General features: G+C 53.0%; 3 protein-coding genes and 1 long non-coding RNA gene across 9 annotated transcripts in view; 1 reads left to right on the top strand and 3 right to left on the bottom strand.

Moving 5' to 3' along the window:
* Positions 1 to 827: 827 nt before the first annotated feature.
* Arhgef25 (Rho guanine nucleotide exchange factor 25) lies at positions 828 to 8,615 on the bottom strand. 3 transcript variants are annotated; one of them, XM_008844056.3, is made up of 17 exons: positions 8,418 to 8,615; positions 8,048 to 8,162; positions 5,619 to 5,833; positions 5,387 to 5,482; positions 4,806 to 4,879; positions 4,513 to 4,579; positions 3,990 to 4,093; positions 3,701 to 3,770; positions 3,489 to 3,578; positions 3,306 to 3,398; positions 3,079 to 3,129; positions 2,798 to 2,875; positions 2,396 to 2,596; positions 2,092 to 2,272; positions 1,589 to 1,800; positions 1,142 to 1,348; positions 828 to 1,084 (listed from the first exon to the last, which is right to left on the bottom strand). In XM_008844056.3, the coding sequence occupies exons 1-16, from the start codon at positions 8,514 to 8,516 to the stop codon at positions 1,238 to 1,240; spliced, it is 1,857 nt and encodes a 618-aa protein (XP_008842278.1). In that variant the 5' UTR covers positions 8,517 to 8,615; the 3' UTR covers positions 828 to 1,084; positions 1,142 to 1,237. The 3 variants fall into 3 exon arrangements, with proteins under 3 accessions (XP_008842278.1, XP_008842279.1, XP_029424656.1); XM_008844057.3 differs by lacking the exons at positions 8,048 to 8,162; positions 8,418 to 8,615 and adding an exon at positions 6,785 to 6,919; XM_029568796.1 differs by lacking the exons at positions 5,619 to 5,833; positions 8,418 to 8,615.
* A 307-nt stretch (positions 8,616 to 8,922) lies between these two features.
* Positions 8,923 to 14,130, bottom strand: Dtx3 (deltex E3 ubiquitin ligase 3). Of its 4 annotated transcripts, none has more exons than XM_008844060.3 (6): positions 13,704 to 14,119; positions 12,417 to 12,481; positions 12,219 to 12,295; positions 11,125 to 11,854; positions 9,945 to 10,162; positions 8,923 to 9,601 (listed from the first exon to the last, which is right to left on the bottom strand). In XM_008844060.3, the coding sequence occupies exons 3-6, from the start codon at positions 12,245 to 12,247 to the stop codon at positions 9,526 to 9,528; spliced, it is 1,053 nt and encodes a 350-aa protein (XP_008842282.1). In that variant the 5' UTR covers positions 12,248 to 12,295; positions 12,417 to 12,481; positions 13,704 to 14,119; the 3' UTR covers positions 8,923 to 9,525. The 4 variants fall into 4 exon arrangements, with proteins under 4 accessions (XP_008842282.1, XP_008842283.1, XP_008842280.1 ...); XM_008844061.3 differs by having other exon boundaries at positions 11,125 to 11,873; positions 13,704 to 14,114; XM_008844058.3 differs by having other exon boundaries at positions 8,923 to 10,162; positions 13,704 to 14,130.
* On the top strand, positions 12,489 to 14,950 carry LOC115072199. Its single transcript, XR_003851269.1, has 3 exons — positions 12,489 to 13,608; positions 14,303 to 14,397; positions 14,737 to 14,950. It is a non-coding gene; the product is annotated as an uncharacterized LOC115072199 (long non-coding RNA).
* A 126-nt stretch (positions 14,951 to 15,076) lies between these two features.
* The window catches only part of Pip4k2c (phosphatidylinositol-5-phosphate 4-kinase type 2 gamma), a gene marked incomplete in the record, with an annotated part of 16,288 nt that continues 15,820 nt past the window's right edge, over positions 15,077 to 15,544 (bottom strand). The window contains 1 exon segment of the mRNA XM_008844062.3: positions 15,077 to 15,543.

A 15,544-nucleotide genomic window follows, 5' to 3' on the forward strand; every position in this document is an offset into this window, starting at 1 on the left:
CAGTCCCTGACCCCCACAGGCCAGGGGTAGCGTACAGAGAGGGTGGGCCTCTCCTCTTCAATTCCTCCTATTGTTCCCCAGAAATCTTATCTGGGCCCCATGTCCTGTCCCCCCCCTTATAGATTCCCTTCCCTCATTGTCGACCAGAGGGACCTGGGGCCCATAGGGAGGCTCCAGCACCTCCTTGCCCTCCCACCCCAGCAGGCTATTGTCTGCTGAGGAAGCCCCAGTGCATGTGACTGAACCCAGGGGACTAATGGACACATGGATACATAGGGACCCAGAAGAGGGCATTTGCATCTCTGCACTTTTGGCTCTGTCTGTTCCAGGAGCTGTGCCAGAAGTTGGGAGGGGTGAAGATCTCTTGGACTCTCAGCTCTCAATTCTCGATTTGAAGAATTCCTGTATGTTCAGTGTGGACATACTTTACCACCTCCAAGACTGCAAAGGGACCTCTGGCTCCTCACTACCTTCTAATTCTTCAGTTGAACATGGAAGCCTCAGAAGGAAAGGTACATTGGGTATTTTGTACTTTCATATCTAGGTGTTGGGGGAGGTGATAGGAAGTCACAGTACCCTGACTTTTCTGCTGGGGTCTGAACCAAAAGGTAAGTCCAGAATCCAGAAGGACTGAATAAACTAAGCCCTAGATCTGGATGGAGAGATACTTTACCTACAGGTGAAGGACAAAACTAACAGTCTTTATCTTCTGTCTTTCTATCATCCAGCCCCTCCTCAAGTGGCTTGGGCCAGCTGACCTCTTCTATGCTACTTTATCCCACCCACTCCCACTGTAGTCTCTTCATCTCCCTTTCAAGACAGCCATCTCAGTGATAATAACAAAACCTTTATTCACAGAAAACTGGAAAAACAAAATCACAACAAAACCCAGTAATTTCTCTCTGGCCCCTGCCTTATCCCTCCCTCCCAACCCCCTACATATCCTCCATTTAAGGGTACCATGATACATGTATAGGGGTGGAGCTGAAGGATCCTGTGTTTCTTGGGTAGAAAGGAGTCCTTTCTGGTCTAGGTTCTCCCCTCCATTGATATTTCTTCCAGCCTGGCCCACTCTCCACACACAATCCTGAGCATCCCCAGGATTGTCCTCAACTTGCTTGGGGAATCAGTGGCTGAATTACCAGGAAGAAGGAATTCTGGAGCATCCCCAGGATTGTCCTCAACTTGCTTGGGGAATCAGTGGCTGAATTAGCACCACTCTCATAGCCTTAACCAGTTACAGTTCATCTTCATCCAGCTTGGCAAGCCTGGCCTGGCAGGGAGGGGTGCTTGGAGTTGGAAGGGCTAGAGTAGAGTCGTGAGGACCCGGGAGGGTGTCACTGAGCGCCTGAAGAGATTCAAGTCAGAAGATGAGCAAAAGCCACCAATTTACCCTCACTCTTTTCAGCCTAAACCCCTAGCCAGACCACCTCTTCTTGCCCTATAATTAAGCTGGGGGAGAAGAAGGGAAGGGAAGCAGGAAGATCACACAAAAAGAAAGGTGGTAGAAGAAAGGAATAGCTGTGGGGGAGGGAGAAATAAATGTCATCCCCATTCTTCCCTACAAGCAGGAAACTATTCCTCATACCTGTGTGTCCAGGGGCAGGAGCACTCTGGGCACCTCCACTTTGGGCAAAAGCAGCAGGGAGGGGAGAGAGCCATTGATGGGTGTGCGCATGCTGACCTGGGCCCAGTCTCCAGGCCGCATTCTCCCAGGGCTCCCTACCCCAGGCCCTCCTGGGCGCCCCAGGCTGTTGGTCTGGCTCTCACGTCTCTGGTACTCAATGGGTGACTGCAATGCTGAGACAAAACAAGGTTCAGGAGATGTGTTTCAGCACAGAGAGGCAGGTTCCATTCCCAGGGTTCTGCTTGTGCCACATCCTCCCATTCTGCCCTCCCTCCTAAGTTAGTCAATGTAAAGTGTTTGAAACTTTAGAGGATTCTGAGTTACCAAATTCTGAACAGGTGGGGAATGGAGAGAAGCTAGACTCAGAGAACCAAGAGTTGGATACTGGATGGGGGAGGGGGTCGAGGGTTGGGAGGTCAAATGGCTGAAGGGAGCATGTAGAGAAGGGAGGATGAGAGCTTCACCATTGAGAAAGTCACGCTGGCTTTCCAGGATCTGAGCCACTTGCTTGATCCAGGCCTGACTGACTGCAGGGTCTGAAGCCTGCAGGACATAGCGCTGGATCCCACCTTCTGGCCCCCTAGAGGTCAGTGCAAATCGGCAAGGGTTGCCTTGGAGATTCCCCTCCAGTCCCAGGCAGCTCACCTGGATTGGTAAAGCATAGATAGTCCTCAGATTCTGCAGGCCCCTCTACCAAACCCAAGAGCCAGATATCTTGGAAGCCTCACCCCATCCCAGTCTGAGCCCTCCCGCATGGCCCCTCCCCACCTTAATGCTGCTCTTGTACACATAGCCAGGCTGTGTGCCACCTCGACCTCCTCCTCCCAACACCTCACTGAAGATGATGATTTGCTCGAACAGGAAGACTCGCCTCTCTCGACCCCGGGAAGAAAGCAGACCCCCAGCTTCAGGCTCTGTGACCCAGAATGTGTCCTGGCCCAAGAGCTTCCCCTGAGCAGTCAGTTTTCCCTGAAACCAAAAAAATGTGATCTTAGAAAGCACAAGAAGAATCTGAAAAGATCACCTGCTTCTCCCTCTCTCCCTTCCCTGACACTCCCCACCAAGCCTGGGTGGAGTCACCCAGAAGGTAATTCCCTCTAAGGACCTCCAGGGTGCTAAGACCTGAGCACAAGAGTCCTGCACTTCTGGTTTCCTGCCCCAACTCCATACCTCAAATCCCCGAAGTCTCCCCAGGGACATCATATCATTGCAGCGCTTGGGCACAAAGCACATGACCTCCACAGCTTGCTGGGATGTAGGCAAAGAGGAGCATAGTTGGACAAAGGGAGTCATTGACATTGACAAAGAGGCTCCCTCAGACAGCTGCTTCTTCACATATCTCCACCCTAATAGCCTCCCCGCCTAAATGCCAGATATTGCAGAACCACCTAGGGCTTGGGGTACCCAAATGACTAAGAGGATAAGGTTCTGGTATGTCCTGGGGACCTCACCTCTAGCTCTTCAGTATCCATCCCAGCTCTGCTGTAGTACTTTAGAAAATCCTATGGCACAAAGAAGAGATGTTCAGGGAGGTCATGGGCACATTCTCAGAAGCTCTCACATCCAGGCCTCAGGACACAGGTGAGGACCTCTGCTGAGCCTCCAGAACCCTGGAGAGATGACTGAGGAATGGCTTGTCCCAGCCAGCTGTGCCCCTAGGGAGAAGGGTGGTCCTAACCTTGAGCAGTAGCTGGTATTTCATGATCCGCTGCACAGGTTTGATGAGGAGGTCATTGAGCTGCAGGCGGTGTCCTAGCTGCTGCCTGAGCTCCTGGGGACAGGGACAGTGTAGTTATGCAGCCTGAAAAGCCCATTCATGCTGATTCTGTCCTTCTTCCCCCAAGGCACCTCAGCCACTGACCTCAAAGTAGCTGTCCCCAAACTCTGAAACTACATGCTCTGACTTGGGCTTATTCTGACAGTACACCACGTACATATGCAGCCGGCGCTCCTAACAGGTATAATGTTGAGGAGACAACAAGGTGGGTGATGACAAAGAAGGGCACACTCCCATAGTGCCCTAACAGAGAACCAAGCTCTCCCCCTGCTAGGCCCCACCCTCTTAAGCCTCACATGTTTGATGAATAGCTGAGCCAACCAATCAGGATCCTTCAAACACTGCTGCAGCTCCTGTAGGAAATAGCTGGAAGAATTGGCAGAAAAAAGCAAATCAAATACTTTTCAGACCCCTTACCTCCCTCACACATCCCAGATTTTCAGTTACATGCACTAGTCACTCTCTCTATAAAACTCCAAAGGCTTCTTGGGTCAGAGCAGACTCATGGTTTGGATACCAGGATAGAGAGACCATTAGATGAATGCCCCTCCCCAGCACCTGGCTCAGGGCTGCTCCATCACTCACTCTCGGTGCCACTCGTAGATTTGCTGAATGTTCCCAAACACAATCCTGTCACGACCTCGAAGACTCTCAGGGACCCCCTGAGTAGCCATAGTAGCCATGTAACCCTATAAGAAAGTTGAGATGGGACTGTGAGCATGTAGCCCCAGCCCTGGTAAAATCCCCACCTACCCCCATAAAGTCCAAAAGTGGAAGGGACTGGGAAGGTGGTACAGAGGAGCAGCAAGGCATCTCTTAAAAATATCCCCAGGTCAGGGCTAGTGAGATGGCTCAGCAGTTAAGGGCAATGGTTGCTCTTCGAGAGGACCTGGGTTTGATTCCCAGCACCCACATGGTGGCTAACAACCATCTGAAACTCTGATGCCCTCTTCTGGTCTCTGTGGGCATTGTATACACCAGTGCACTTATTTACATGCAGGAAAAACACTCATATACATAAAATAAAAATAAATAAAATTTTAAAAATATATCCCCAGGCAGGGGGAAAAGGCAAGTGGGTTACAGCTGGGAGGGAAAAAGGAGCTACCTCCACAATCTGCCCCAAGTCGTCCACATACATTTTCTCCGTTTCTACCAGCTCACTCAGGACATACCTAGGAAGAATATATTTGTAGAGAAAGGAACAACCGTACCCCTTTTGCGATGTTTGGCTGTGGTGGGAGTAGGGGCAGAGCCGGGCAGGGGGCGCATATTCAGCAGGAGCAACTTCAGAATCTGAAAGACCCTCTACCACAACCACCCTCAGAAGGCATTCCATCCTAAATGTGAGGGATAGTCTTGTAGAAGTTCTGCACCTTGAGTTGAGGGTTGTGGACTTACATACTCCTTTCCAGAGCTGCCTTCTGTTCTTCCTCATTCTTGGGAACTTGAGACAAAGTCTCCTCTTCAGGTGGCTGGAAGGAAGAAAGAGCATCCTGGGGTAAGCAAATGAATGCCTTTTAGGTGAGGAGAGCCTTCTCAGATCCATATTCATTTGTTTCATTCATTCATCTATCTATCTATCTATCTATCTATCTATCTATCTATCTATCGTCTTTTAGTGAGGAGAGCCTTCTCAGATCCATATTCATTTGTTTCATTCATTCATTTATCTATCTATCTATCTATCTATCTATCTATCTATTTTATTTGGTCTTTTTGAGACAGGGTCTCTCTGTAGCCCCAGCTGTCCTGGAACTCACTATGTAGACCAGGCTGGCCTTGAACTCACAGAGATCCGCCTGCCTCTGCCTCCCTAGTGCTGGGATTAAAGGCGTGCACTACCACACCCGGCTGCTTGTTTTATTTTTGGGACAGGATTTCACATAGCCCAGGATGGCCTGGCACTTGATATATGTCCAAGGCTGGTCTTGAACAGATAGGTGTCCACCTATTTTTGGCCTAGCTTTGTTTCTTCATACCTGTACTTTAACTCCAGAACCCTCCAACAATGTGGTCAATAAGGTCAGTTCTGGCAGCTCCTCTCCTGTGGCTAGAGTAGGTTCCAGCATCCAGTTCTGAGGCCAAACAGGGGTCGTGTCAGAGGTCATGAACAGTAGCTGGGTTCCTCAATGACCAAGTAACTCCAACTTGCTCTCCCTCCCAGTGTCCTTCACGGATGTCCTACATGCTTCTGGGGTACTCCCTGCTCACCTCATATGGTCCTGCTTGACCACCATCTGCCTCAGTTTCCACACTGAGACAATGTTTGGAATGATCCAACCATCTCCTCAGGCCAGTAACTGGCCCTGGGGGGCCCGGGGAACAAGGGTGAGAGCTGAGGCCAGAGCTGGGGCCAGAGGGGGCAACCAGACCAGAGGCAGCAGAAGCAGATATACTCCCCTCACTACCAGCAATGGAATAGGATTCTAATGGGAGGAAAAGGAAAGGTGATAGACATTGCCCCAGATCCAGACTCAGGGTCCTAGGTGGAACTCCCAGATGGTTCCCTCCATGATGTTCAGCCCCTATCTCCCAGGAGTCCCTCTTTTGCCACCCTCCTTTGAGTTGACCAGTATAGAAATCTTTGCCAGAACACCTGGGGAAGAAGGACAGTAAACACCTGGCCACCAGGCCTGGATCTTCCCAGTTCCACATGGAGGGTCCCCATATCCTGAGCATAGCACAGATATGGGGGTGGGGGCAGCCATCTGGGCAGATACTGGAAACTGGGGGTAGCCATCTGCTTTCTCACAGCCCTCCCCCTTCCAATGGGTACAAACCATTCTCCCAGAGAGGGGTGAGAACAAAAGAGCTGAGTCTGTCTGCTACCCCCAGACCCCTCCTCCTCCAAATGCAGCAATTACTATAAAAAGAAAAAACTTGGATAGCCCACCTCCCCAGCACATGCATACACCCAACAGAGGGGGCAGGGACAACAGCTCAGCAGGGTTATCTCGGGCCAGCACTAGAGAAGAGCTGCAATTTGAGTTCTTGTGAAGCCCCTAATAAAATCCCCTAGTTGCTCATTCCTCTATTTCCCTTGTCCCTTTACAAAAGATTCTCAACAAAATGATTTGAGGAAAGATACATGGTCGGGTTCTGGGCCTAAGACTGTGGGAGAATTTTCCCTCCTGTCTAGTTGACTCTAAGAAACAGATGAGTTCTCTGCCCCTTCCCCAAATTCCTTAACTTAGGCGAATAGAAATCTAAAAGTAGAAAGTATCTTAGAAATCATCTGTGAAATCACTTTCCTGGAAAACTAACCTACTGCAGGCTCCGGCCCTAAATCCCTAGGGCCAGGGCAAACAGTTGATGCCCTGAACCCCAGCCCAAGCCACCCCCAACTCAACACTGGGCCCTTGAGACCTCGCACTCACCACGTCCCCCCCGGACGAAGCAGCAGCCACATTTTGCCAGCACTTTTCGAATCACAGGGGGACAGGCACAGCGACCCCCTTTGTGAACCCCCCGCATGGCGTCCCGGCCCCCCTACGTCCCCCTCCCGGGCCGGCCATACAGGGGGAATCACGGGGGGCGGGGCGGGGACGGCGCAGGGCGCACACCCCCCCCTTCCTCCCACTGGGGTCCAGGCTGGGGGAGGGGGGTAGAAAGGGGATAGGGATCGGGGGTCCAGGAGTAGACGGAAGTCGGGTCTGGAGGACCGCTGCGGGTTCAGGAGGGAGGGCGGTGCGGGCCGGGGCGCGTAGTTGGGCGGGGAGGGTTTCCGGAACCCTGGCGGTGCGGGGCCCAGGGTCCAGATGTCCAGCCAGGGGGAGAGATGATGGGGGAAGCCGGGTCGGGATGCGGCAGCCGCTCCAGCTCCGACTCCGGCCTCTGCTTGAGGGTGGCTCTAGGCCCGGGAGGGGTGGCGCGGGGGCCGACTCCCGGAGCCACTGGCGCTGCACCGGTCCAGGCGAGCGGTGAGCGGAATAACAGGCCGGGCCGCGGTGCAGCCGCGGGGAGGGGCCTCTGCGGCCCAGCTCCGCCCCTCCCGCGCTTCCACACCCCCCCAACCAGCCCCAGCTGGGTTCCAGTCCCAGCCCCACCACCATCACGCTCCCACTCCACGTCCCCAGACCTCCACCCCTCCCCTGGGCCTGGGCTCCCCCGCCCGAGAGCCCGCTCTTTCCCGCATCCCGGCTGTGACTGCGGAGCGCTGGGATGGAGTGAAGCCTGGCAGTGGGGTCTGCCAGGGTCGCCCCTCGGCCTAAGAGATGAAGGTCTCGCTGCTTGGGGCCTTGGCTGGTGTGAAATGTTCTGGGATCGGGGCTATCCCCCTTCAGGCGATGCGTGCTATGGGGAACACAACCCAGGTGCCGCCCTCTCGCCGGACCCTTCTTTCCTCCAGGCCCCGGCACTCCGGCTAAAACTAATCACCAATTAAGGTGAAGTCCTGGAGCCTGAGCTGGCCAAGGGCCAGGGGTGGGGTGCGGGGACACTCCAGGCCTGCGGGGCTCGGGACCCGCCGAAGTGAGGAACACACTAGGATAGAAGGTGAAGAGAAGCTTGGAGGTCTCTGTGATTAAATGGGTCGCATGCAAATTAGGTGCCAATCTTATATTACTATGAGCAGAATATATTTGAAACCGCCACTTAGCGCAGGATGGTAAATTGTGCCCCACCCTAACCCAGCTTCTTACCGGGCTGCGGAGCCCAGGGAAGGACCTCGCTTTCGCGCTCCCCTGTCTGAACCTCCTCGGCACAATCGCTCTCCGCCTTGGTACTCCCAGGCCCTAAGGGATCTCTTTCCGGGGGCTGTGGGGACAGAATGGCTATAAGGAACCCTCCCTCCTAGACAGCCTTGACCTCCCCCTTTGCCTGTCCCTCCTGTCAAAATCCACACTGTTATGAAAGGGTCTCCCAGAACCTGGCCTGGCCCTCCTAAAATAACTTAAGATCCCTGTGACTGCTCCGTATAACTTTTGTTTGCAGGTAAACTGAGTTGTGGAGTGCAACCCTACTGAAGTCCCCTAAAGACCCCCGACCACACCCGCGGTCCCGCCTTCTTACCCCCTCCTGCCCTGGTACGGCGCATGCGCGCAGCATGCCCCCCATGACCCCCAGTATCCGGTCAGTGCGACCAGGGGCGGGGCGGTCCGGGGGCTTCATGCTGGACCCCTACCCTGCTTCAAGTTTCAGGGCCGAGGGGGCACGGAAGCTGGGGGCTTTGAGGCCTGCGTGCGTCCGGGGAGTTGCTGCTGTCGAATCCGCCCCCCTGCCCGGCTCCGCCCCCACTCCCACCGCAGCCAAACTTCGCAAAAGGGGTAGGGTTGTTCCTTTCTCTACAAATATAGTTCAACAACAAACAAATCCTTCTTCATTCCGATTCCATCCAATCGAAGCGTGACCCTGTATTGCAGGGCCTACTGTTAGTTCCATCCCGTCTCCCAGGGTCCTCAGGAGGTAGAGGGACAGAGAAGGCGAGGATTTCCTCATCTCCCCCTTCCCCTTCTCAGCAGGTCTCCCTCCCCTATTCACCCCCACCCTGTCCAAGGAACAGAATACGGGTGTGGCATAGAGTTGCATATTTTACTTTATTTTTATTAAATTAAAAGCTACAGTCTGGCAGCGATTCCAGAACAGGGTAAGGAGGCTCCTTGTAGGGGGCAGAGAAGAGCGAGATACAGAGACTGACAGAGACAGAAACACAGGAAAGGAGAAGGTTAAGGTAGGAGAACTGTTATCTTAACACACAGCTGGCTTAGGGAGGTGGGGGGCTCATATCAGTCCCGGGTAGAAAGGTATATGGGGGCTGGAGTTCAAGAGACCCCCATCCTCCCCACCCAGGTCCTTTCTCAGCTTAGTCACTGGAGCACAGCACATACCAGGAAAAGCCAAGGGTGCTGGAAGGCCAGGGGAATAGGGAATATGTACAAGGGATGCAGGGAGGACAGCCTTGAAAACCAGCCTCTGCCAGAGGGGAGTGGCTCAAGGGGCACTGAAGCACTTGGCCAATGGGGGACAGGGGAAGGGATTGTCCCTTTCCCCTCTGAACTCCCTCCTCAGTCAAACAAGTCCCCTACTTGAGTGGCATGGGGACAGAGGGAGAGGAGAACAGAGGCTTCTGTTGGATCCTAATAGAGGAGGACAGCAGGGGCCTTGGCAAAGGGGATATCCGTCAGTCATCTGTGATACCCTTGGCTCTCAGCTCTTCTTGCACCCGAGTCAGGTAAGTGGGGTCTGGATACCCAAACCTAGGGGCAAAGAAAAACCAGGGTCAGGGTTAGCTGTTTGGGCTTGCTAGTTATGACCCACCCTCACTGGGGTGGAGGCCAAATTGAGATCCCTCCCCATTTCTCATGAGGAGGGACCTCCAAAGCCAAGATAACTCAGCCTGATTCTGTGGGTATTGTTGGCTAAACTGAACACATCAGGGCCAGTATGAAAAAAAAGACTGGGGTGGAAGTGATGGCTGAACAGTTAGGGGCGGTCTTCTCTAGTTAGGAGACTCCCAGAGGGAGGGGTAGATGGCTCTCTGGAAGTAGATATGGAGAGAAGGGAAAGAGCCAAGGGGAGGGAAATGAAGAGGATTCGCACAGCTGGGGTCCCCCTGTGCAGCTGGTCTTGTGGTGAATGTCGTTCCAGGTGATGACATTGGGTCTCCCTGTGGTCATGGACGTGCCAATAGTGAAGGTGAGACGCTGGTCAAATGCCTTTCGGAACAGGGTCAGCACCTTGTTGCCCTCAGGGCAGTCCGGGAGGTAGGCCACCCGTGTGGTGCCAGGATACCGGACTCCTGGGTTTGGGTGTTCAGCCTGAGAGGAAAACAAAGCAGAGTGGGCAGTGAGCAGCCGGCTATCCCAAAGCCAGGAGGCCAGTGGAGGGTCATCCGGCCTGCCTTTTGTTCATGCACTCCCAACAGATGGACAGTCTTCCAGGAAAAGGCCACTCAGTGACAAGTCTGTGTTTCTGGACATAATCCTTATTGTTAATCCCTCAAGTCTCAACTGAGCCAAAATGGATTCTCAGAGGTGATGGAGGTTAGCTGGTCCTCACTCTCCAGATAACTCAGCAGAAGTATGAAAACTAAGAATAATTTATCTTTCAGTATTCTGTTTTCACTTGAAAACCCCAATGCATCTGCCACTAAAGTCCCGTTTTTCTATCCCTCCTCCTTCAGAGCTTCCTTGTCCCTCTGTGAACCACAACTGGACTTTACTCTGTCTAGCAGGAAGACATTTACTTTCTAGTCTTTTCCAGCTTTTACTGTCTCCATCTAGAAGGGAGGAGCACTCCTAGCTCTGATAGAATGGTCAGATCCCTTCCTGCTCTGTCTACCTGAACCTGGGCCACCAACTCCACAGACTTTACCTCAGCTAAGAATGTCTCCTAGGTCCACACTTGTCAGGGTAGTAGTGTTCAAGCCTTCCTGTCATGCCTGGTTTAGGTTTTTGTGGTTGGTTGTTCCTTTTCCTTGTTTGGTTCAGTTTTCTTGAGGAGGACTGAACTCAGGCCCCGCATATCCTAGACATGTGTACTACCACTGAGCTATACACCAGCCCTCATACTTGATTTTTACATGTGCCTTGGGATCATGGGGCACATAGGTAAGCCTCAAGGGAACCTCCCAGCTTCAGAGCACCAAGTTGTAAGGCATCCTGGAAGAGCAAGAGTGTAACACATCTAACAGCACACTCCCCCATACCCAGTTTTTTTTTTAGGTGAAAGTGAGCTTGGTTGGAAAACCAAAGGGTAGGGAGGACTGTGGTCTTCTTACCCCCTGGACACCAGGTGGGAAGACGTACTGGATGACAATGGTGCCGTACTTCTCATAGCTGGGCAGTAGGAGGGTGGCGTCCTTGGAAACCAGCATCCGCCCATTCTGGGGCTGGTTGCCCACCAGCTGCCCATAGAAGCGGCCACACATGGGGCAGGCCTTTTTCACCTGCAGGGCCCTCGTGATACAGCCCTCGCAGAATGAGTGCCTGCACTTCTCCAATGTCTTGGCATTCTGGATCTCCCCCAGGCAGATGGGGCAGGTGCTCTCCTGCTCTTCAGCCTCCTCCCGAAGACGTGGAGGAAGTGGAGGGGGCAGGGGAGGAGGAGGAGGGGGGAGCCCTCGTGCCCCTGGGGGCAAGAGCGGGGCTGCTCGGAGAGGAGGTGGGCCTGGGCGGTGCAGCTCAGGGTGCTCCCCACCACCCCCCAAAGCCAGGCAGCCCATGAGCTCCCCCTGCCTCTGAGCTTTCTTCAGCTCTTTTTCTGCCTCTTTCAGCAGCCCCTTGAGAGCTTTCCTGGCCAGGTAGAGCCCATTGGGAGGGGCTGGGGGAGGACCCTGTGGGGAAAGCTGGAGAACATAGATGTCAGAAGTCTCGCCATCTATAAGGATGGACACTCGATGCTCCTCGCGAAGCCGGGCCAGCCGGGCTGGGGTCTCCTTGCTCAAGAAGTCCCACACAGGCTTGGAGACAGTCACTTTGTTCTTGCAGGTGCCTCCACAGGCTGCCATTCTGGACAGGACGAACGACACTGCCCCCAGGGTGAAAGGGACTCAGGGTGGGGGGGTCCCCATTGGACACATATAAGTGCCTCCTACTTCAGGTTCCTTCCAAACCCTGTATTACCTCAGTTGTCTCAAAGCCAACCCTCCACCCCCTTCTGCAAACTTATTTTCTATCTCCCCTTCTCTCCTAGAGTCCCAGCACTTGCTGGGGAGGAAGAAAGTTTCCGTACTTTATTATTATCTAAGCCAAGCATCAGCCTTGGTTCTTTCATTTCTCCCATGGTGGCAGCAACAACCTGCCCCTCCCCCTCTGGGTGAAAAATGGGTTCTTCAAAAAGGGAGGGAGACTTCCCACCCTCCTTTTTGCTCACTTTGATCCTGAAGAGCTTAGAATTGGCATGCAGGCTCACTCTCTCTTTCCCTGCTTGCTACTTGTAGATTGTGTGACCTGATGGGATGGGAAAGAAAAGAGAGAAACTGTTTCTCCCCTAGGCCAGCTCAGGAGACCTTTAAACGGGGAGGAACCCGGGGTAGGATACTGGGAATGGGCTTACTTAGGGTTCAGGTACCTGAAAAGCCCATAGAAGATGATGGTAGCAGAAATCTCTCTACTTCCACAGTCAGCTGACTGGAACTAGGGACAAGGAGGAAGGTAAAGTCAGGATAGAATTTCCTGTCAGCCCCAAACCAAAACTCTTCCACTTCTTCTCCCCAGCCTCTCTCCAACATGCCAACTTCTCTTTTTCCCCCAGTTCAGCAGCTCTCAAAAGAGCCTAGGTGCAGATAAGACAGGAAGAAAAAAAGTCTTCACAGATGAAGGTCGTTCTTACCACCTCCCTCAGATCACACTGACATAAATATTTCTTATGCTCCCCAATTCCTTTCCTTGCTCCACCTTCTCAAATAATTGAAGCCCTGTTGCTGACCTGGACCTTTCCTGGTGCGTTAACTCAGTCCTTCTCACTGAAGTCTGTTAGGGATGCCACAAAGTGGCAGCAGGCCTTGCAATAACAAAGTTCTCACTGTCACCTATTAAACCCAGCACCCGCAGAGCTGCCTGTCAGCTTCCAGGTCTGCATTTAGGAGGGGCGGGGCTCAAGCAGGGTCTCAACTGCAGGGGCCAGACGTTTTTCCTGAGTCCTGTCACATTCAGCTACAGGGCTGGACCCACAACACAAAGTGCAGCTCAGTTAGAAAGAGGGGCCGTTAGTGTGACCTCAATTTCTTGACTGATCCAAAAAGAAGCCGCTGTCCGTTTCTGCCTACATCATGGTCCCCCCTCAAAGCCAGATGGAACCCCAGAGTCAGCCAGTACGGTCTGTGCAGAGTGGAATGCCCCCTCCCCATTAGCGGGAACCTGGGATCTAGGTGTCCTAGCTCCAAGTACCGCTGGCACAGCACTGGGAGGCGGGGCCACAGTTTAGACTGGGTCTAAGATTCCTCAGGGGCAAACCAGGCCGGACGCTGGACCAGTCCCTCCCTCCAGGCGGCCGCAGCAGGGAAGGCCGGAAAGAGCAAGGGTCCCTGGGGGACATCCACAGGGGCCTATCCACCCTTCCCCCCACGACCTCCTCCCAGATCCGACCCGAAACCAACTCCCCGCATTCCCACTCGCGGAAGGCCCCGGAGCCCCGCCACCATGTGTCGGCCGATTGCGGCCCTCAGAACCCCCCAAATGGAGGCCAGGGCTGGGGGTGCCGGAAAGATGATCCGCCTGGTCCCGAGGGGCGCGTTCTCTGCTGGCGTGCTCGGGGAGACGAGGTGGGGGAGAGGGCAGAGGGGAGCGGGGGGCTTGCAAGAGTGCGAAGCCGGGGCTGAGGGGCGCGCGGTGGGTGTGGGGGCGCAGGCTCACCTACCTCCCGTCAGCGCCGCCATTGCCGGTCACATGACTGAGGCTGTTGCTGGGATGACGGTCCGGGCCTTAGCAACAAGGGAGGGGGGAGACCCCAAGAAGGTGGAAGGGGATGCCGGGGTGCAGACGGAGAGAAAGGGAAGGAGGGAAGGCAGCACCCCCTTCCCCTCCACCGGTGATCACCGTTTCCTTTGACCCCTTCTATCCGGGAGCCCCTGACCCTCCGCCCCAAAACAAAAATGGAGTCGCAGTTCCAGTCTTGAGAGGGTGGCGTCATGTAACTGAGGGTAGGATGTTAAATCCCTTAGAGAAGCCACCCTTCTGGCTTAGCCCTCCGGGAGGAGCCCTCTTCCTTTTCTTTCCCAGCCAGCCGCGTGGCAGCTTTGGGGAACTGGTAGTGGATGGGTGGATGAGCAGTGTCGGTGGGTATAAGTGGATTTGGAGGGGAGGGCAGTGTTTTGAAATCTTATGTTGGAAGAGCTTTAAAGGAACAACGTTGGATGGTAAGAGTTTTAGTAAAAAGGAAAGCATTGGTGCTACAAAATAAACAAACCCATGACTAAGCTACTTCAATCCCCTCCTTCAACTCTTGCCTCTTTCTAGATTGTTACCTCCTGTGACTCCCACAGCCTGTTTTCAGATAGGCACTGGTGACTCTGGATTTCCACAAATAGGGACACTGAGGTTGATACAGAATGGTAAGGGAATAGGTCTTAAAATGGATTGGAGTGGTGTGTACGGCTCAAATAGAGTTAAAATTTCTGATAGGAAGAAAATATGCTCTGCTCAGTTCTGCTTCCCACATCAGAGCAGTCTCCACCCCCGTCAGTCCAACTCACTTCCCTGGGGCCACATCAAGCCTGGTTTTTCCACCAGCCAGATCTCCTCAGTCAGGACATACTGAGTCTCCCAGACTGGCAACATCGTCATCCAGTCCTTTTCACTCCCCTCCCCCCTAACCCCAAACTGGGATGTACTGGTCACTCTCTCCTTTTTCCCATGACCCTGTGTATTCTTCCTGTCCGCTGAACAAACAGCTTTCCCAGGAAGCCTAAGGGAAGAGAGAAGTACTTCCCAAATAACTGGAAGTGGAGGTGGAGCACCAGAGGACCAAGGGAAGAGGGCCACATCATCCCACTCCTCCCTGATCACAATTAATGCTTAATTTCCAAAGTCGATGCTTTCTCTTCCCGTTTACCCCACACCACCTTCTAAGTTCACAGTCATCTTAGAATTCTCCCTCACTTGAAGGAGCCCAACATCTTGAAGACCAAATTCTTCAGTTGCTCTCTGTATCCCTTAAACACGATTCAATAAAGTTTTAGAAGAAAAAAAAAGGGTATTTAGTGAAAGAAACTGAATAATTTATTTTCTGCATTGTGATAATAGGAGTAATATTTTATTAATAAAACAAAAATGGTGAAAAACAGAAGCAATAAATGAAGACAACCATATTGCCCATGATACACAACTTCATGGTCAGAGAATCCAGTTCTAAAGAATGGCTGCTGGTGTCACAGAACTTTATTGCATTCAACAGGGGAAAGGTTGACAGTGGGAATAGAAGAGATCCAGCAGGCCCCTTCCAATAAGATATTACAGGGCTTCCAACAATTGGAGACTCCTCTTGCTATATCCTTTGGAGCAAAGGTAAAAGGGAGCTTCCCGGAGGGCCTTATAGCTTCTTGAGACTGACTGGTCAGGCCAGACACAGCACGTAGCTTTGCATTCCCCAAGTGTGGAAGCTTCCAGAGAATGGAACAACAAGAACGGATGTCTTAGCTCCCAAAGCTCTGAGGAGAGATGAGGACAATCTCATCTCCTTAGAGTCTTTTTTTTTTTTTT

The sequence above is a fragment of the Nannospalax galili genome, unplaced genomic scaffold (genome assembly GCF_000622305.1).
Source record: "Nannospalax galili isolate Female #2095 unplaced genomic scaffold, S.galili_v1.0 scaffold340, whole genome shotgun sequence".
Lineage (NCBI taxonomy): Eukaryota > Metazoa > Chordata > Mammalia > Rodentia > Spalacidae > Nannospalax > Nannospalax galili.